Raw genomic sequence first — 20,954 nt, 5'->3', positions numbered from 1 at the left:
TACAGAGGGGCAGCAGTGGCAGTCTGTGCTCCAGCTGCCTTTGCTGCAGCTCAACCATACACTGGAGCATTCTGGTTTGGTCCTGCAGCAGCCTCAGCATTGAATCCTGCCTCCTCTCATCACGCTGCCGCCACATTTGAGCTTCAGCCCTGTCTTCAGCCCGCCACTTACTCTCTTCAGCCCGCCACTTACTCTCTTCAGCCCTCCACCTCTCCTCCCGGTCATTTTGTGCTTTCCTGCACTCTGACATTATTTGCCTCCACGCATTCGTCTGTGCTCTGTCAGTGTGGGAGGACAGCAGGAGCTCGGAGAACATTTCATCGCGAGTGCGTCTTTTTTTCTCTCTAAGCTTCACTAGCCTCTGGGAAGGAGAAGATCCTGTGATCATTGAAACACATGCAGCTGGTGGAGAAAAAAAAAGGGACAGCGGTATTTAAAAAGACACATTTGATAAAACAGTCGCTACACTCTTTCAGGGTAAACCTTGCTGTTAACATTACATACATAGCACATGTGCTTTCGTTACAAGGTCGCATTTTGCCTCCTCCCACCGCGTGACTACCCCCTCAACCTTCCCCCCTCCCTGTGGCTAACAGCGGGGAACATTTCTGTTCAGCCACAGGCAAACAGCCCAGCAGGAATGGGCTATACTGAGTGTCCCTGAAGAAAAGCACCCTATTTCAACCAGGTGACCATGAATTATATCTCACTCTCCTGAGGATAACACAGAGAGAGAGAGAACGGATTTTGGTTGAATGCCAGCAAACATACACTGCAATGCTTTGTTCTACAGTGATTCCCGAGTATGTGTTACTGGCCTGGAGTGATAAAGTGTCCTACCATGAAGGACGAAATAAGGCTGCCCTCCCCAGAAACCTTTTGCAAAGGCTTTAGGACTACATCTAGGAGAACCGCAAATGCCAGGGCAAAGTAATCCTTTCACATGCTTGCTTTTAAACCATGTATAGTATTTTAAAAGGTACACTCACCAGAGGTCCCTTCTCCGCCTGCTGGGTCCAGGAGGCAGCCTTGGGTGGGTTCGGGGGGTACTGGCTCCAGGTCTAGGGTGAGAAACAGTTCCTGGCTGTCGGGAAAACCGGTTTCTCCACTTGCTTGCTGTGAGCTATCTACAACCTCCTCCTCATCATCATCTTCTTCGTCCCAAAACCTGCTTCCGTATTGCCTCCATCTCCATTGAAGGAGTCAAACAACACGGCTGGGGTAGTGGTGGCTGAACCCCCTAAAATGGCATGCAGCTCATCATAGAAGCGGCATGTTTGGGGCTCTGACCCAGAGCGGCTGTTCGCCTCTCTGGTTTTCTGGTAGGCTTGCCTCAGCTCCTTCAGTTTCACGCGGCACTGCTTCGGGTCCCTGTTATGGCCTCTGTCCTTCATGCCCTGGGAGATTTTCACAAAGGTTTTGGCATTTCGAAAACTGGAACAGAGTTCTGATAGCACGGATTCCTCTCCCCAAACAGCGATCAGATCCCGTACCTCCCGTTCGGTCCATGCTGGAGCTCTTTTGCGATTCTGGGACTCCATCATGGTCACCTGTGCTGATGAGCTCTGCATGGTCACCTGCAGATTGCCACGCTGGCCAAACAGGAAATGAGATTCAAAAGTTCGCGGTTCTTTTCCTGTCTACCTGGCCAGTGCATCTGAGTTGAGAGTGCTGTCCAGAGCGGTCAGAATGGAGCACTCTGGGATAGCTCCCGGAGGCCAATACCATCGAATTGTGTCCACAGTACCCCAAATTCGAGCTGGGAACGTCGATTTAAGCGCTAATCCACTTGTCAGGGGTGGAGTAAGGAAATTGATTTTAAGAGCCCTTTAAGTCGAAATAAAGGGCTTCACTGTGTGGACGGGTGCAGGTTTAAATCGATTTAACGTTGCTAAATTCGACCTAAAGTCCTAGTGTAGACCAGGGCTAAGGCATAAGACTGGGCCCTGCATTGCTGCAAGGCTTTTATCTCAGTGGTCCTGCATCTTTCAAACAGCATTAGTTACACTTAGCTCACAGATGTGTTTTCATGGATGTTTGTAAAGAGATTTGAGATCCTCATATGGGAGGCACAAGAGGCCCAATTCAACAAATATTATTCACCATAGTGCTTATTACCATGAGCAGACCCACTGACTTCAGAGACACTATGTGCTGTCCTATCCAGGTACAGTAGTACATGTTTGGGGGATCTACTGCATGACAGAATTGCCCCCCAGCTGTCCTTATAGTTTATACACTTTGGAATTCCAGACTCCAGCGTGGAATGTTGGACAGAATTCTGGGTCTGCTCTGCAGATTTGTCTGCCTTCCCAAAATTACTTCCTCTCTCTGGGAAAGCGAATTCCCTGGTTCTGTTTGCTTGCTCCTCCCTGTGACAGAATATGCATAAAGCCTTCAAGCAGACTGGAAACAAAATCCTTTTCCTTCTCAGAACAAGAAGAACATAAAGCTTTTCAAAGAGGCTGCATGTTAAGACAGTTTGTGGATCCCTTGCCTCTTTAGAGCAGAGACACAGTAAAGCCTTTTTAACTGGCTGGCAAACAACAACAACCAACAAAACAGGCTTACACTGAAGTTAGTGGTGCTGCCTCCTCAGTACAGCCACTGAGCTACCCCTAGCCCTTTGCTGCTAACACGCGTTTCCTCTTGTGTTTCAGACTGGCTTCTTGAGAGGCTAACAGGCTATACTGCTGTATTGTGGTCCTGCTCATATAACCGTTGCCTTCCTGCATAGAACCCAGGCCTGGAGCCCCATGGCTTTCTAAGCTAGTCACTCTCCTGTCCCTTCCCAGGGCGTTGTGGTTGTGCAAAATATTACTGTAATTGAGTTTCGGGAAATAAGTAAACTATTTAAACTGAAAATTCTCTCTGGTGCCAGCTGCTTAGCAGTAGCTTTTATTATCTGTACCAAGAAATGTCAGCAACCTGTGGTACTCCCATCTGTGCTGATCTCTCTGGTTCTGGCTACTTTTCTGTTCCCATCTCTTCTGGTTTTGTGCCACTTGGCTTTCTTCATGTCTCATGTTCAGATCTGTGACTTAGAACTGACAACTAGATTCACTAGGCAAGTATGTAAGAGCTAAGTGGCATGAAAACAGGAGAGGAACAAGAAGTGGGGAAGCAGCCAGAATCTGGAAGTAAGAGAGGAGCAGCGCAGATTGTTTTAACCTTGCTTCAAAGTGCTGCCTTCTGTTTTTCCAGTCCATGGTGTCCGTAAATATGCGGGTCACTGCTGTATTGATTAGATGGCTGCTCTTAAAACATTTCATAAATTCACCATTTGGGCTATTACTTTAATTACTCCTACTCCGGTTATTTCCATCATATAATGTATTCTCCTTATAAATTGTTATTTATAGGCCTGTTTACTTTGCCTCGTGTATTAGCCATTCAGCAGTATGGATAAATATATGCAGAAATTACCTGGTAAGAAGATTTATTTATATTATACATAAACTGATGCTCCAAGGTCTGACAAACTCAACATTTTTTTTCAGTGCAGCATGTGCAATTTAAATAGATTGTAAACTCTTTGGGATATGGTCCATCTCTCCCGTTTGTTCTGCACAGCATGGTGCATGCTGATGGAGTACCTGCACCATGGGTCACAGCTAAGAATTAAGTGTGGGACTTTACACTCTAAAGCATAGTCCTCTACTACTAGAGTTAAGATCCCATTAAGTGGGAGCAGTAGTAGGCTCTTATCACTATGTGGACTAGCTACTATAGACATCATGACCCTTACCTGGTGTGTTATGCTGACAATACTGAGGCATTGGGCTTTTTTAGGCCGATGGGGAGCTCTCTTCCTTCGGCATAGCGTGTCTTCACCAGACGCACTGCAGTCGCTCAGCTGTATTGGCTGCGCTGTATGTATAGACATATCCTAATCCAAAGTTGCACCAGACCCTGTCATAATCAGAGATGCAAAACCTGCAGAAGTATCTCCACTGCTACAATGATCAACACCCTCCCACAACACACCTTTCGAAGTCCATGGATCCTACAAATGCCTATCACAACATGCGGTATATCTCATGCAGTGCACTAAATGCCCCAAAAACAACCATGTGAGTGAAACTCTCTACACTCTTAGATGAACTCAGACAGGAAAATGACAAAAAACAAAAATACTTTATCACCTGTAGGTGAACACTTTTCACAAAGAGATTCTTCAAAGAAAACCAACACGCTTTCAAAAGACAAGTCTGGGAGCTTAAATTCATAACTCTACTAGATACTACAAATCATGGACTGAACAGAGACACTAGATTTATGGTTTATTATAACAATCTGTAACCCACTAACTCCCCCTCCCTTTTTTTTTTTTTTTTTTTTTGACCTATGACTGCAAAGGTGTTAACGGGCCACTCCATCTTGAATGGTCTCCACCTTGAATCGTCCCTTCAGATTAGAATATGTACTTACTACTGATGCTAAACAATCTGTTCCACCTTATCTTTCCCATACCTGAAGAAGAGCTCTGTAGCTTAAAAGCTTGTCTCTCACCGATAAACATTGATCCAATAAAAGATATTACCTCTCCCACCTTGTCTTGCTAATCACATATCTATCTAACTTACATCTTTATACCATACTCCTAACTATGGTAGATGAGCACCAAGTTGTTATGGATTAGTAAATTAAATAACAATCAACTTTGTGATTAACAGGTGAATATGAAGGTATGTCTACACTACGGAATTAGGTCGAATTTATAGAAGTTGGTTTTTTAGAAATCGGTTTTATATATTCGAGTGTGTGCAGAAAATGCTCGCAGAAAATGCTCTAAGTGCATTAACTCGGCGGAGTGCTTCCACAGTACCGAGGCAATCGTCGACTTCCGGAGCGTTGCACTGTGGGTAGCTATCCCACAGTTCCCGCAGTCTCCGCTGTCCATTTGAATTCTGGGTTGAGATCCCAATGCCTGATGGGGCTAAAACATTGTCGCAGGTGGTTCTGGGTACATATCGTCAGGCCCCCGTTCCCTCCCTCCCTCCGTGAAAGCAAGGGCAGACAATTGTTTTGCGCCTTTTTTCCTGAGTTACCTGTGCAGACGCCATACCACGGCAAGCATGGAGCCCGCTCAGGTAACCGTCACCCTAGGTCTCCTGGGTGCTGGCAGACGCGGTACTGCATTGCTACACAGTAGCAGCAACCCATTGCCTTGTGGCAGCAGACAGTGCAATACGACTGGTAGTCGTCCTCGTCATGTCCGAGGCGCTCCTGGCCATGTCAGCTGGGAGCGCCTGGGCAGACATGGGCGCAGAGACTAAATTTGGAGTGACTTGACCAGGTCATTCTCTTTAGTCCTGCAGTCAGTCCTATTGAACCGTCTTATGGTGAGCAGGCAGGCGATACGGATTGCTAGCAGTCGTACTGTACCATCTTCTGCTGGGCAGGCAAGAGATGAGACTGGCTAGCAGTCGTATCGCACCATCTTCTGCCGAGCAGCCATGAGATGTGGATGGCATGCAGTCCTTCTGCACCGTCTGCTGCCAGCCAAAGATGTAAAAGATAGATGGAGTGGATCAAAACAAGAAATAGACCAGATTTGTTTTGTACTCATTTGCTCCCCCCCCCCCATCTAGGGGACTCATTCCTCTAGGTCACACTGCAGTCACTCACAGAGAAGGTGCAGCGAGGTAAATCTAGCCATGTATCAATCAGAGGCCAGGCTAACCTCCTTGTTCCAATAAGAACAATAACTTAGGTGCACCATTTCTTATTGGAACCCTCCGTGAAGTCCTGCCTGAAATACTCCTTGATGTAAAGCCACCCCCTTTGTTGATTTTAGCTCCCTGAAGCCAACTCTGTAAGCCGTGTCGTTAGAAGCCCCTCCCTCCATCAGAGCAACGGCGGACAATCGTTCTGCGCCTTTTTTCTGTGCGGACGCCATACCAAGGCAAGCATGGAGGCCGCTCAGCTCACTTTGGCAATTAGGAGCACATTAAACACCACATGCATTATCCAGCAGTATATGCAGCACCAGAACCTGGCAGAGCGATACCGGGCAAGGAGGCGACGCCAGCGCGGTCACGTGAGTGATCAGGACATGGACACAGATTTCTCTGAAAGCACGGGCCCTGCCAATGCATGCATCATGGTGCTAATGGGGCAGGTTCATGCTGTGGAACGCCGATTCTGGGCTCGGGAAACAAGCACAGACTGGTGGGACCGCATAGTGTTGCAGGTCTGGGACGATTCCCAGTGGCTGCGAAACTTTCACATGCGTAAGGGCACTTCCATGGAACTTTGTGACTTGCTTTCCCCTGCCCTGAAGCGCATGAATACCAAGATGAGAGCAGCCCTCAAAGTTGAGAAGCGAGTGGCGATAGCCCTGTGGAAGCTTGCAACGCCAGACAGCTACCGGTCAGTTGGGAATCAATTTGGAGTGGGCAAATCTACTGTGGGGGCTGCTGTGATGCAAGTAGCCCACGCAACCAAAGATTTGCTGATATCAAGGGTAGTGACCCTGGGAAATGTGCAGGTCATAGTGGATGGCTTTGCTGCAGTGGGATTCCCTAACTGTGGTGGGGCCATAGACGGAACCCATATCCCTATCTTGGCACCGGAGCACCAAGCCGGCGAGTACATAAACCACAAGGGGTACTTTTCGATAGTGCTGCAAGCTCTGGTGGATCACAAGGGACGTTTCACCAACATCAACATGGGATGGCCGGGAAAGGTACATGACGCTCGCATCTTCAGGAACTCTGGTCTGTTTCAAAAGCTGCAGGAAGGGACTTTATTCCCAGACCAGAAAATAACTGTTGGGGACGTTGAAATGCCTATATGTATCCTTGGGGACCCAGGCTACCCCTTAATGCCATGCCTCATGAAGCCGTACACAAGCAGCCTGGACAGTAGTCAGGAGCTGTTCAACTACAGGCTGAGCAAGTGCAGAATAGTGGTAGAATGTGCATTTGGACGTTTAAAGGCGCGCTGGCGCAGTTTACTGACTCGCTTAGACCTCAGCGAAACCAATATTCCCACTGTTATTATTGCTTGCTGTGTGCTCCACAATATCTGTGAGAGTAAGGGGGAGATGTTTATGGCGGGGTGGGAGGTTGAGGCAAATCGCCTGGCTGCTGGTTACGCGCAGCCAGACACCAGGGCGGTTAGAAGAGCACAGGAGGGTGTGGTACGCATCAGAGAAGCTTTGAAAACAAGTTTCATGACTGGCCAGGCTACGGTGTGAAAGTTCTCTTTGTTTCTCCTTGATGAAATCCCCCGCCCCTTGGTTCACTCTACTTCCCTGCAAGCTAACCACCCTCCCCTTTTCCCTTTAATCATTGCTTGCAGAGGCAATAAAGTCATTGTTGCTTCACATTCATGCATTCTTTATTCATTCATCACACAAATAGGGGGATGACTACCAAGGTAGCCCAGGAGGGGTGGTGGAGGAGGGAAGGAAAATGCCACTCAGCACTTTAAAAGTTTACAACTTTAAAATTTATTGAATGCCAGCCTTCTTTTTTTTGGGCAATCCTCTGTGGTGGAGTGGCTGGTTGGCTGGTTGCCTCCCCCCACCACATGGCTACCCCCTCAACCCTCCCCGTGGCTAACAGCGGGGAACATTTCTGTTCAGCCACAGGAAAACAGACCAGCAGGAACGGGCTCCTCTGAATGTCCTCTGAAGAAAAGCACCCTATTTCAACCAGGTGACCATGAATGATATCTCACTCTCCTGAGGATAACACAGAGAGATAAAGAACGGATGTTGTTTGAACGCCAGCAAACATACACTGCTATGCTTTGTTGTACAGTGATTCCCAAGTACGTGTTACTGGCCTGGAGTGGTAAAGTGTCCTACCATGAAGGACGCAATAAGGCTGCCCTCCCCAGAAACCTTTTGCAAAGGCTTTGGGAGTACATCCAGGAGAGCCACGAATGCCAGGGCAAAGTAATCCTTTCACATGCTTGCTTTTAAACCATGTATAGTATTTTAAAAGGTACACTCACCGGAGGTCCCTTCTCCACCTGCCAGGTCCAGGAAGCAGCCTTGGGTGGGTTCGGGGCGTACTGGCTCCAGGTCCAGGGTGAGAAACAGTTCCTGGCTGTCGGGAAAACCGGTTTCTCCACTTGCTTGCTGTGAGCTATCTACAACCTCCTCCTCATCATCATCTTCTTCATCCCCAAAACCTGCTTCCGTGTTGCCTCCATCTCCATTGAAGGAGTCAAACAACACGGCTGGGGTAGTGGTAGCTGAACCCCCTAAAATGGCATGCAGCTCATCATAGAAGCGGCATGTTTGGGGCTCTGACCCGGAGCGGCCGTTCGCCTCTCTGGTTTTCTGGTAGGCTTGCCTCAGCTCCTTCAGTTTCACGGGGCACTGCTTCGGGTCCCTGTTATGGCCTCTGTCCTTCATGCCCTGGGAGATTTTGACAAAGGTTTTGGCATTTCGAAAACTGGAACGGAGTTCTGATAGCACAGATTCCTCTCCCCATACAGCAATCAGATCCCGTACCTCCCGTTCAGTCCATGCTGGAGCTCTTTTGCGATTCTGGAACTCCATCATGGTCACCTCTGCTGATGAGCTCTGCATGGTCACCTGCAGCTTGCCGCGCTGGCCAAACAGGAAATGAGATTCAAAAGTTCTCGGTTCTTTTCCTGTCTACCTGGCCAGTGCATCTGAGTTGAGAGTGCTGTCCAGATCGGTCAGAATGGAGCACTCTGGGATAGCTCCCGGAGGCCAATACCGTCGAATTGTGTCCACAGTCCCTCAAATTCGACCCAGCAAGGCCGATTTAAGCACTAATCCACTTGTCAGGGGTGGAGTAAGGAAATCAAATTTAAGAGCCCTTTAAGTCGAAATCCCCTTAAGTGGCTTCCTTGTGTGGATGGGTGCAGGTTTACATCGATTTAAACGCTGCTAAATTCAACCTAAAGTCCTAGTGTAGACCAGGGCTGAGAAATGTAGACTACAACATGTAGTAGAATATCAAAATTGTACTCCTATTACTATCAACATCACATACGTACAGTGCCCTCTACTTATAGCAAGCGGGGATATTGCAGACAGTCAGTTAGTGAATCAAAATATATTTACCTAATGAAAATTTAATCTTCATCCGTGAGATCATGGTTCATAGGACAAACGTCAGGTGTTGTGAACACTTTGAGACCTAACTGTAAAAATCTACACTATAATGTTCCTCCTGCCGATGTAAGTTGCCCGCTACACTGACTTAATTCCACCTCCTCAAGAGGTGTAGCACTAGGTTGATGTAGTTAGGTTGGTGCGGTGTCAAGGTAGACACTTTTCAAAGTGGCAGCCGTGTTAGTCTGTTTCAGTAAAAACAATGAGGACTTGTGGCACCTTGGAGAATAACAAATTTATTTGGCCATTAGCTTTCGTGGGCTAAAACCCACTTCATCGGATGAATGTAGACACGGTGTTGCTTCCTTCGGACTGTCCTAGCAGACAGCCGGAGCCCTGCCACCCAGGGCTCTGGCTGTCAGTACCCCACGCAGACAGTTAAATCGGTGCAAGCGCTCCTGGCTAGGATGTGCACCGCCGACAGAAGAAGTTAGTGTGACCATGCAAAACCGATTTAATTACTACAGTGGCTGTCTGTCGACATAACTTAAGTCGACTTAATTTTATAGGGTAGCGTTGCCCTGAGCATCCATAGGCTGTTCAGGTGCTCTGCAGAAGGAAGGCGAAACTAAATGGAAGAGCTACAGACTTTTTTTTTTATTCCCCTTGCAAAACTAATTGCTGAGAAGCTGCAAATCTTCCTTTTTAGTTAAAAATCTGTAGAATTTTTTTTAAACCATTTTTAGTAGAACAGCCTGTAAGAACGGCATGTGTTCTCCCTGTGTAGGAGACGCAAACAGGCGGCAGATTTATGTTTTATTGACAACCTTGTGATTGCCTTCAGTCATCCATCATAACAGGCATTTACTGAATCAACTTATCTTCTCTCTCCTTTCAGGAAAAGATGGCACCTTTTCCCACCTGGCAACACCACTTTCCTTTATCCCACTAGGATCCCTTATGAGGAATCCAGCATATTCAGCAAAGTCAACATTGTCAACCCTGATCTGAAACACTATCCTCAGTTCAAGAAAGCCCAGGCCCATGTGGTTACACTCAATCCAGGACAGGTACCACCCACACTTAGACTTTACGTTATTTTACATGAGCTAGGAAAAGACGACAGATCAGCTTTCCCCTTCCCCTCCACCAGTATACTTGAGATTTAATACAATTATCTGGCTACAGTAACTTGCTTTGCTCACTGTTATTGTTTTGCCTGACTTTTAAATGAGAACTGCCAACACTTTGAGGACTAGCTCAAAAGGCTGCCTAGTTTTATAGAAGTCCTTGCAAGTACTTACATATCCTCTTCTTAAAAAGGTAGTTTTGCAACTTTCGAGAGCAGTGCTCTAGCCTGTCTACTCCGAAACCTGGATGTTGTGTGAAGTGTACTTGATTAATGAGTAGGCAGAGCTAACAAAGAAACGTGATGATGGCGAAGAATAACCTTCACCATGGAAACGTTTGCCCAACTTCTTGCTTTAATAGTGGAATATTTATAATGAGAATGTTTGCATCTATAGTGCACTTCACTGAAAGATTGTGTAGCGTTTTACAAGGGTGTCTGAGTATTAGTAACCCTATTTTAGTGATGAGGGAACCAATGGACTGAGAAATCAGTCTTTGAAAATCAAGCTATAAGTGAGTTGCACAGCATCACACATAGGGTTGCCAACTTTCTAATCGCACAAAACTGAACACCCTAGCCCCTTCCCTTCCCTGAGGCCACACCCAATCCCGCCCCTTCCCCTAGACCCTGTCTGCCGCTCACTACATTCCCCCTCCCTCGGTGGTTCACTCTCCCCCCCTCACACACTTTCATTGGGCTGGGGCAGGGAGTTGGGGTGCGCAAGGGGGTGAGGGCTCTAACTGGGGATGCAGGCTCCGGGGTGGGGCCAGAAATGAGTGTTTCAGGGTGCGGGAGGGGGCTCCGGGCAGGGGCAGGGGGTTGGGATGCAGCAGGGGGCTCCAGGCTGGAGGTGGGGCAGAGGGGTTCAGTGTGTGGGAGGGGGCTCTGGGCTGGGGATGGGGGTTGGGGTGGAGATGAGGGGTTTGGGGTGCAGGAGGGGGCTCCAGGTAGTGGGGGGCTCAGGGCTGGGGGTTGGGTTTACCTCTGGTGGCTCCCGGTCAGTAGCCCAGCGGGGTTAAGGCAGGCTTCCTGCCTGCCCTGACTCCGCGCTGCGCCCCGGAAGCTGCCAGCAGGTCTGTCTCCTAGGCAGAGGCGCAGCAGGTGGCTCTACACACTGCTCTTGCCCACAGGCACCACCGCCGCAGCTCCCATTGGTGCTCAGGGTGGAAGCAGCTTGCGGAGCCCCATGCCCTCCCCTCCACCCCACCTAGGAGCCGGACCAGCTGGATGCTTCCGGGGCGCAGCGTGGAGCCAGGAGAGGTAGGGGCTAGCCTGCCTTAGCTCCACAGCACCACCGACCAGACTTTTAATGGCCCGGTCGGCAGTGCTGACCGGAGCCGCCAGCGTTCCTTCTCGAGAATCCACCACGAACCTTGGTAAATTGTTCCAATGGTTAATTACTGTCACCGTTAAAAAATGTATGCCTTATTTCCCGTCTGAATTTGTCTAGCTTCAACTTCCAGCCATTTACTGCATTAGTTACCCATTTTCTTATATTTAGCAATGCACATTCTTGTAAAGTGCTCCTGAAAATAGAAAGCTTAAACTTTTCAAAGTAATTTTGTGTGCAGAGCCTATTAATGGTTTACACTATGTTAACTGTTAACAGTGCCAAAAACTAAATGAATGGTTTTGCCATTTGCCCTCCTTACGGCAATAGTGGGGGTGAGGGGTCTTGATACTAAATTATTAATTTTTGCTTAATATCAGTAAAACTGTGTTTATTTAGCATAGCATTATCTACAGTGCCAGGCACTGCTATTGCAATTTATAACCTCTGTCTGAATGATTCAGTTTGATGATGACTCTATAATATGATTTTAATTAGGCTTAAACTAATTACAAATTAATCTTTGTTAAGAATGAAGGTCTTAGGTCAGCTCAGTAGTACGCCGTGCCATGAAGAGATATGCTCGCGCACGCACACACACAGAGAACAGATAGTGACTTGGGGTAGTGAGGAAGTGTCTCCATCCATTCCACAGCAGACTCTTAGAGCAGTCTCATCCAATACTTCTCAGCCACAAGGATGGTGTTACTGGCTTGGGACCTTTATTGTTTGAGAGAGAAGGAAGGAATAACCTAAAAGGATGCCATTATTAATGATGGAGAAGATTCCTAAATAATAAAGACTTTGATATCCACTCAGTCTCTGTCTTTCAGATGGGAATTAATACAATTACTTTAGGATTTGCAATCAGATTTATTTTGTGGTAATTTATAGTAATCTCCACTCCTTCTTGGGGAGTGAACAAAATGTTTTGGATTAGATACTGTAACAAAACAGGATTGAAAAATAAAGACAAAGGTGTTCTTGGGTATTCAGGAAAGCAACTGCATGTAGGCTGAGTGCAGCTTTGAATATCAAATAAAATTAATGTTTCTAATGCCACCTTCTGGCCAATATGTTTAATTTCATCAGTTTGCTATAAGCAATTTTCTATGCTCATTTGCAAAGTTTAACGCAATATCCCCTCATTAGTACATTGGGCCCTTATATATTCGTACAATGTGCTTTGATTATAACATTTTGTGCTCTTCAAACCCTTATCACTGGAAGAATAGGATTCTATTCCCAATTTAACTAGCTGTATAAAGACTGCATTAGTTTTAAAAAAGACTTTAGTTTAAACATGACTTGTGGCTGTGGGCTAAATTCCTAATAAAGCCCCAATTCAACCTCCAATTTTGTATCCACAATATATATTGGATGCACATGATAACACTGAGACATCTAACTGTTTGGAGGACCATCCAGGTAGCTGGAGGTCTCAAAGCCAGTGTTTGAACCTGCAAGTGACTGAATTCACAAAATTGCAAGCTCAGACAATTGCATGCAAATTTGAAAAATTTCAGGGGCAAATTGAGAGGCTGGTTTTAAAAATAAAAGGGGTACTTGTGTCACCTTAGAGACTAACCAATTTATTTGAGCATAAGCTTTCGTGAGCTACAGCTAACTTCATTGGATGCATTCAGTGGAAAATACAGTGAGGAGATTTATATACACACACAACATGAAAAAATGGGTGTTATCATACACACTGTAAGGAGAGTGATCACTTAAGATGAGCTATTACCAGCAGGAGAGCGAGGGCGGCGGGTGGGGGGGAGAAAACCTTTTGTAGTGATAATCAAGGTGGGCCATTTCCAGCAGTTAATAAGAACGTCTGAGGAACGGGGGGGTGTTGAATAAACATGGGGAAATAGTTTTACTTTTTGTAATGACCCATCCACTCCCAGTCTCTATTCAAGCCTAAGTTTGCAAATTAATTCCAATTCAGCAGTCTCTCGTTGGAGTCTGTTTTTGAAGTCTTTTTGTTGTAATATTGCAATTTTTAGGTCTGTAATGGAGTGACCAGAGAGATTGAAGTGTTCTCCGATTGGTTTATGAATGTTATAATTCTTGACATCTGATTTGGGTCCATTTATTCTTTTACGTAGAGACTATCCAGTTTGACCAACGTACATGGCAGAGGGGCATTGCTGGCACATGATGGCATATATCACATTGGTAGATGTGCAGGTGAACGAGCCTCTGATAGTGTGGCTAATGTGATTAGGCCCTATGATGGTGTCCCCTGAATAGATATGTGGACACAATTGGCAACGGACTTTATTGCAAGGATAGGTTCCTGGGTTAGTGGTTCTGTTGTGTGGTGTATGGTTGCCGGTGAGTATTCGCTTTAGGCTGGGGGGGCTGTCTGTGAGCAAGGACTGGCCTGTCTCCCAAGATTTGTGAGAGTGATGGGTCATCCTTCAGGATAGGTTGTAGATCCTTGATGATGCGTTGGAGAGGTTTTAGTTGGGGGCTGAAGGTGATGGCTAGTGGCGTTCTGTTATTTTCTTTGTTGGGCCTGTCCTGTAGTAGGTGACTTCTGGGTACTGGAAACCTACTGACCGCTATTCCTACCTACATGCCTCCAGCTTTCACCCAGACCACACCACACGATCCATCGTCTACAGCCAAGCTCTGCGATACAACCGCATTTGCTCCAACCCCTCAGACAGAGACAAGCACCTACAAGATCTCTATCAAGCATTCTTACAACTACAATACCCACCTGCTGAAGTGAAGAAACAGATTGACAGAGCCAGAAGAGTACCAGAAGTCACCTACTACAGTCCATGACTGGGGTTCCTGGGCACTACTACAAAACAAACAACAAAATAATATCCCAAACAACACCGTGACTTCAGGTGGGGCCAGGTCATGAACTCCTTACTTTGTTCTTACCCAGCCCTTATGCAGGCAAAACTCGCATGGATTTCAGTGAGGTTTTACCTGAGTAACCAGCTTTTTAAACCGATTTAGCACTTCAGGAATTGGCCCCAAGTAATAAGAAGTAAAAGCAGATAAATTCTTGATAAACAAAGATCCTGTCTCTACATAAATACCTTTGAAAATAAAGAGCAGGTCAGGAATACAGGAAACATAATATATTCAAGCTCTTGTTAAAAGTCAGTAAAATGTCCAAGCTCAGAGGGTATGTTAAAATATTTTAAGGGATTTTGCTGTAAGGGAGAGTTTGAATGATTTTAACTAAAGAAGAATCCAAAAGCGTCAGAGGTGGGGTTTCATTAACATGGATAAAACCACTCTTTTGGGAGAGCGGTGTATGTGGCTGCAGATCAGCCTCTCACAGTGCCCTATGGAGTGGGCTCTTGCTGACAACGTGGAGCATCTGCTTGGTTCAGTTAAACAACAGAACAAGCCTATCTGGTACAGAAAAGTTGGACGAGGTGGAGAAACTGGTAGTGGATTTGTCATTATCGATGATGAGCTGCCGGAATAGGTTGCCTCAAAAAAAAATTTCACCTCGATCAGCAAAATATGTGAAAAATCCCTGGCTGAATCACCCACCACCTTCCCCATGAAAAAAGATCCATCAGCTACACTCCTCCCTGTACCCACCAAAAAGGAAATCCACGAACTACATACTCTTCCCTCCCATTCCATCAATCCTTCCATCCCCTGGCCTAGTACCTCTTGACCCACCATGCTATCACCTCCCCAGTATTTTACTGAGGCTGCTCAAGATGGCTCCCCTACCTAGTAGCTGTTGCCTACTGCTGCAGATGTGATAGCAACCCAGTTCTCCTGCAGTGTGAGAGAAGTGGAGACAAGCCAAGCTGTTGTGAAGGGGGGGAGGGGAGAACTTTGTGGTGCACCACCCTACCAGGGTACATTTACATTGCAATAAAAAACCAGGACACCAAGTCTCAGAACCCAGGTCAAATTAACTTGGGCTTGTAGGGCTAAAAATAGCATTGTAGACATCTGAGAATCACGCTCCCCCCACAAGGTTTCAGAGCCCGGGCTCCAGTCCAAGCCATTTTTAGCTTTGCAGCCTGAGCTCCACAAACCCAAGTCAACTGTCCTGGGCCAGCCATGGTTGTGCCTTTGGTCTTTTTATTACAGTGTAGATGTACTCTTAAAGAGGCTCTGTTGAAGGATGCAAGAATGGGATAGCTCTGTCAGCATCTGCCACAGTTGCAGCACTAGTGGGTGCGCTCAGAGGGAAGACCCTTGTAACAAGCTGAGCTGGCCTTGGAATTTTAAATATCCGTTGAAGACATTTTTTGCCACCTTCCCCACCCAAGTTCTTCTATGCATCACTTTCTAAAGCAATTACCCAATATCTCTTTGTGACAAGCATTGATTACTTTACTTCACTCCTCAGGAAGCTCAACTTTTTCTTTAAAAAGCGAGAATATGAGCACCTTACATATGCATTGGAAGTTTCAGTAGACGTTCCAACCTGTTATGTGGCTCTGGATATACAAATCCTCTGCATCATTCCATTTACTCTATAGATGTTATCTCTGTATCTGTGCTCTTACGTTTTGCCCTTTCATTTTATCTTTTTCAGGAGATTTGTACAAATGCCTTAGTTTGCTTTTATCTGCGATGAGCTATATCTGCCATCCACTAGCCAAAATATTAAAATTATCTGAGTTGCTTCTATCTGATTGTTTATTTAGTTTTGTATCTTTCTTTTCCAACCCCTGCAACCAAGCGCTGTGAGTGAAAAGCATGCCAACAGAGAATTCTTTCTCAGCTTGAAATTATTCTGTCTGTGCTTTGCTTTTTGACTTAACCTTTCACCAACATCCATAGTTTTTTACGCTAAACATTTACCTCATTCCTTCAATTTCACTGTGGTTTACCAGCATGTTTCCCATTGATTTTCAGATGTTGTTAAATATGTATGCTCCACTTTGAAGGAGCACAAACATATGGAACTCTGTTTTGTTTCATTTGGAGATCTGATGAAGTTTTTGCTTTCCTTTCTGTAAAACTAGGCATATGAAGATCCTTACCTCTCCATTTCTCTCTCTGATCTGAAATATTCCCCATGTTCAGCCGGTTTTGTTCCCTTAGGGGCTGTTCACAATTTATGTAACGCATTAGGGCAGATGGTGCCCAACTTTATGACACAGGAGGGCAATCTAAACCTAAGCACAACCTTGCATGGGCCAAACAGAGTCAACATATTTTAATGAGATTTAAAGTCACCTGTACTGATTTATATTTTAAATCCTTCTTGTTTCATATGTGTTTAGCTAGAAACAGGCTATTTACATCATTTTAGTTTACACAAGTGTGTAAACATGATGACAAAATGCTAATGAATCAGCTGTTAGTCTATTGTGTTGAAGCAGGCCACAGGCCTTATGAAGTGGTCTGGTGACCATGTGTGGCCCGCGGGCTGTAGGTTGGGCACCCCTGCATTAAGGGATGGATGGGTCCTTAATTTTATGTGTTTTGTTTCAGTGTTAAAATGTTACAAGGGATGGATGGGTCTTGAAAATCACCAAAAAATGGGTTACATAATTTATGGACAGCCCCATACAGGTTATTTTTTGCACACAGCTGTCTGTGATCATTTTTTTGCTGTGTCTTGCAACTTCTCTAAAGATTTGCCTATTCACCTTTAATAACTTCACATTTCTTGCTAGCATAAATTCTGATGTTAATGATCATATGCTTACTAAACACAGCTGTTCTTCCTGCTTCTTATTTATGTTTCCGAGTTATCCTCTTGGAGTCAAAGCTTTGTAGCTGCTCCATAAATTCTGTAAGGAAACAGTACTGGCTCCAGATATATACATCTTTTACAATTATTACATTTGATGTCATGGCAAGTGAAATCCCCTCTTCTGCGCCTGCAACCAGAGACCAGCCACACCGAAAGGCCAGACTGCCTTCAGAATCTTCCGTTCCTGACATCCAAGTCATTTCTCCAAGCAGCACCTTGTATTTAAGTATTTCTGCTCTTACCAATTTGTTATCTTGCTTTTGCTTCCTTGTCATCACCCTTTCCCTGGTACTCAGGAGACCCGGGTTCTAGTCCTAGCTCTGCCACTGATCTGTTACATGATGTTGAACAAGTCACTTCTCCCTGTGCCTCAGTTTCCTCATCTGTAAAATGGGGATAATGATACTGACCTCCTTTGTAAAGCACTTAGAGATCTATGTGAGAAGTGCTATAGATATTCTTTCCCATCCTCTTCCTCCACATCATATTCCATTCAACCAGTTTCCTCCTCTTCCATTTTCCTGGAAGCCTGTTGCACTAGAACTGTAAGCAATATTTCCCATACATCACAATGGCCTGAAGGGACCATTGTGATCATCTAGCCCAGAGGAGGGTAAACTACAGCCCGCAGGGCACATGCGGCCCACAGGACTGTCCTGCCCGGCCCCTGAGCTCCTGGACCGGGAGGCCCTTCCCTTGCTGTTCCCCCCCTCCCCCGCAGCCTCAGCTCACTGCATCGTCAGCGCAATGCTCTGGGCGGCGGGGCTGCAAGCTCCTGGGGCAGCGCAGCGTCAGAGCCCGGCCTGACCCGGTGCTCTGTGCCGCACCGTGCGGCTGCCTGTCCTGGTACAGCCACACCGCCAGCCACCGGTGCTCCAGGCAGCATGGTAAGGGGGCAGGGAGTAGCGGGGGCTGGATAGAGGGCAGGGGAATGCGGGGGGAGGTCAGGGGCTGGGGATGTGGATAGGGGTTGGGTTGGTCAGAGGGCAGGGAACAGAGGGGCAGTCAGGAATGAGAGGAGGGGTTGGATGGGGTGGCGGGAGCAGTCAGGGGCAGGGTGTCCGGGGGCAGTCAGGAAGAAGGGGTGGTTGGGGGGCAGTCAGGAAAGAGAGGGGAGGTTGAATGGGGCAGGAGGTCTGGGGGCGGTCAGGGGACAGAAGGCAGTGGGGAGTGGATGGGACAGGTGTTGCCAGGGGGCCATTAGGGGGTGAGAAGCAGGGGGATGTCGGATAGGGGGCGGGGGCCAAACCATGCCTGGCTGTTTGGGGAGGCGCACACCGGCCCGCCATACAATTTCAGAAACCCAATGCAGTCCTCAAGCCAAGAAGTTTGCCCGCCCCTCATCTAGTCTGACCACCTGGATAACACTGGCCATAGTACTTCCCCAAAATAATTCCTAGAGTAGATCTTTTGGAAAAACATCCAATCTTGATTTTAAAACTGCCTGTGATGGAGAATCACCACAACCCTCGGTAAATTGTTCCAATGATGAATTATTCACCATTAAAAATGTATGCCTTATTTTTAGTCTGAAGTTGCCTGGCTTCAACTTCCAGCATTGGATTGTGTTATGACTCAGTTGAGATCCAATTATTATTTGTTCCACACATATGTATGTACGGACTGTAATCAAGTCATCCCTTAACCTTCTCTTTGTTAGGCTAAATAGATTGAGCTCCTTGAGCCTGTCACAATAAGGCATGTTTTCTAATCCTTTAATCATTCTCGTGACTTTCTGCTGAACCCTCTCCAATTTATCAACATCCTTCTTGAATGGCGGACACCAGAACTGGACACAGTATCCTAGCAGCCATCATGTCGGTGCCAAATACAGAGGTAAAATAACCTCTCTACTCCTACTCTAGATTCCTATTCAAAACATCCAATGATAGTGTTAGCCCTTTTGGGCACAGCAGCACACTGGGACCTCATGTTAGGCTGATTATCCACCATGACTCCCAAATCTTTTTCAGTCACTGCTTCCCAGGATAGAGTCCCCCATCCTGTAAGTATGGCCAGTGTTCTTTGTCTGGCTGTATACATTTAGCCATATTAGAACACACCATTGTTTGCTTGCTGTCAGCGTTCCAAGCGATCCAGACAGCTCTGTATTTGTGGCCTCTCCCCTTCATTATTTACCACTCCCCCAATTTTTGTGTCATCTGCAACTTTATCATTGATGATGAGGAAGAAAACATAAAATCATTAATAAAAACATTAAATAGCATATGCCAAGAACTGATTCCTTTGGGACCCTACTAGAAACACCTGCTTCATTGATGATTCTCCGTTTACAATTACATTTGAGACCTATCCGTTAGCCAGCTTAAATCCATTTCATGTGTGCCATGTTAATTTTATATTGGTCTAGTTATTTTAATCAAATCCCAAGTGCGATCCCAAGTCAAATGCCATACAGAAATCTAAGAATATTATATCCTTCCCTCTTCTTTCTACTCCCCCTTCCTGTCACCAGCTAATATATCAGAACTTTCAAAATGAAATGCTGGTCAATAGGAGTTTTACTGTAGATGTCAGTGGTGCCAGGATTTCACCCTGGACCTTAGGGCCTGCTTCATATTTATTCTGATGCCATTCACACTGCTCCGGCAGTGTAAAGGAAGCATACATTACACTCCTGAGTGATGGTGTGAAGTGGCCTTAGTGTAAATGAGTATCGGTGCTTAGAGTTTTGCTATTGACTTTGGTAGATCAAGTTCAAACTCTAAAACTGGGTACTATATTCATAGATTCTGAGACCAGAGTGGACCATTATCATCTAGCCTGACCTGTATAACATAGGCCATAGAACTTGTCTGAATTAACACCATTGTGATCAATCTTTAGCAAGTGGAGGAATCTGTAACGTCTTTGGACTTCTGCACCACATCTACATTTTAACATTTGGTTTGTTTAATGGCACATATGCATTGTGCTCACAGCTGCATGATTCGGTTTGTTCTTGCTCAGAACATCCACTTACTCTGGTCTGTAAGCTGCATGAGATTAAGGTTACTTTCTGAATATTCTTGACGCTCAAACATGTACAGCCTTTTGCTTGTTTTAAATGGAAACTTGTGAGCCATATTTCAGCTCATCATCCAAAATTAACCCAGGCTCACAAGCCCTGATACTACATCCATTTATGCAGGTGCTTAATTGACTTTATGTACACAAGTTGTCTCATTTAAGTTAAATGTGTATGTAAGTGTTTGTAGAATGGGGGCCTCATTGGTCTTTTTTTCCATATAGTTTTCTAGTCAACCCAGTACTGTATTATCTGAAAAGGTGGCTATCTTGATGATAGGACATTCTTATAAGTAATTTGTGTCTAGCAAGAAAAAAAAACTGTCCACAGTTCAGATAAAAATCATTGCTGCTCTTCCCCTTACTGAAGTGTATCTTTTTACTGTCTCTATAGTCCAACCATTTTCTTACCCATTAAAAAACAGTCTTTTATGCTGTTCTTGATAACCCTATGTTAATCTAGTGTTCTGTAATCTATAAAGCTAGTACTATATCATCAAAACAATGTTAATGTCTTCATACCATAAAAACCAAGGTTTAAAATGAATTTTATGTCAAAAATATCACACTAATATAGTAATATAGCTCTGATCTAAACTAGATAGTCATGATTTTTTAGGGCACCTTATTTTTTAAATAGTCTACTAAATTTGACAAGTGTAATAAAGGATAGTTATTCACTAGAATTAGAGCTGCACGTTATTAATCA

The 20,954-nt window shown here is 45.6% G+C and overlaps 1 protein-coding gene across 2 annotated transcripts in view; it reads left to right on the top strand.

Moving 5' to 3' along the window:
* HSPBAP1 (HSPB1 associated protein 1) overlaps positions 1 to 20,954 on the top strand; it is an 87,708-nt gene that overhangs the window by 60,575 nt on the left and 6,179 nt on the right. For both annotated transcript variants that reach the window (XM_084643545.1, XM_084643546.1), the window contains exon 5: positions 9,945 to 10,116. In XM_084643545.1, the coding sequence (XP_084499671.1) occupies positions 9,945 to 10,116 (172 nt within the window). The remainder of the gene's footprint in view (positions 1 to 9,944; positions 10,117 to 20,954) is intronic.

This window comes from Lepidochelys olivacea (assembly GCF_965140295.1).
Source record: "Lepidochelys olivacea isolate rLepOli2 genome assembly, chromosome: 11".
Lineage (NCBI taxonomy): Eukaryota > Metazoa > Chordata > Testudines > Cheloniidae > Lepidochelys > Lepidochelys olivacea.
The sequence above is the reverse complement of the archived record's forward strand: the minus strand, read 5'-3'. Positions and strand labels throughout refer to the sequence as shown.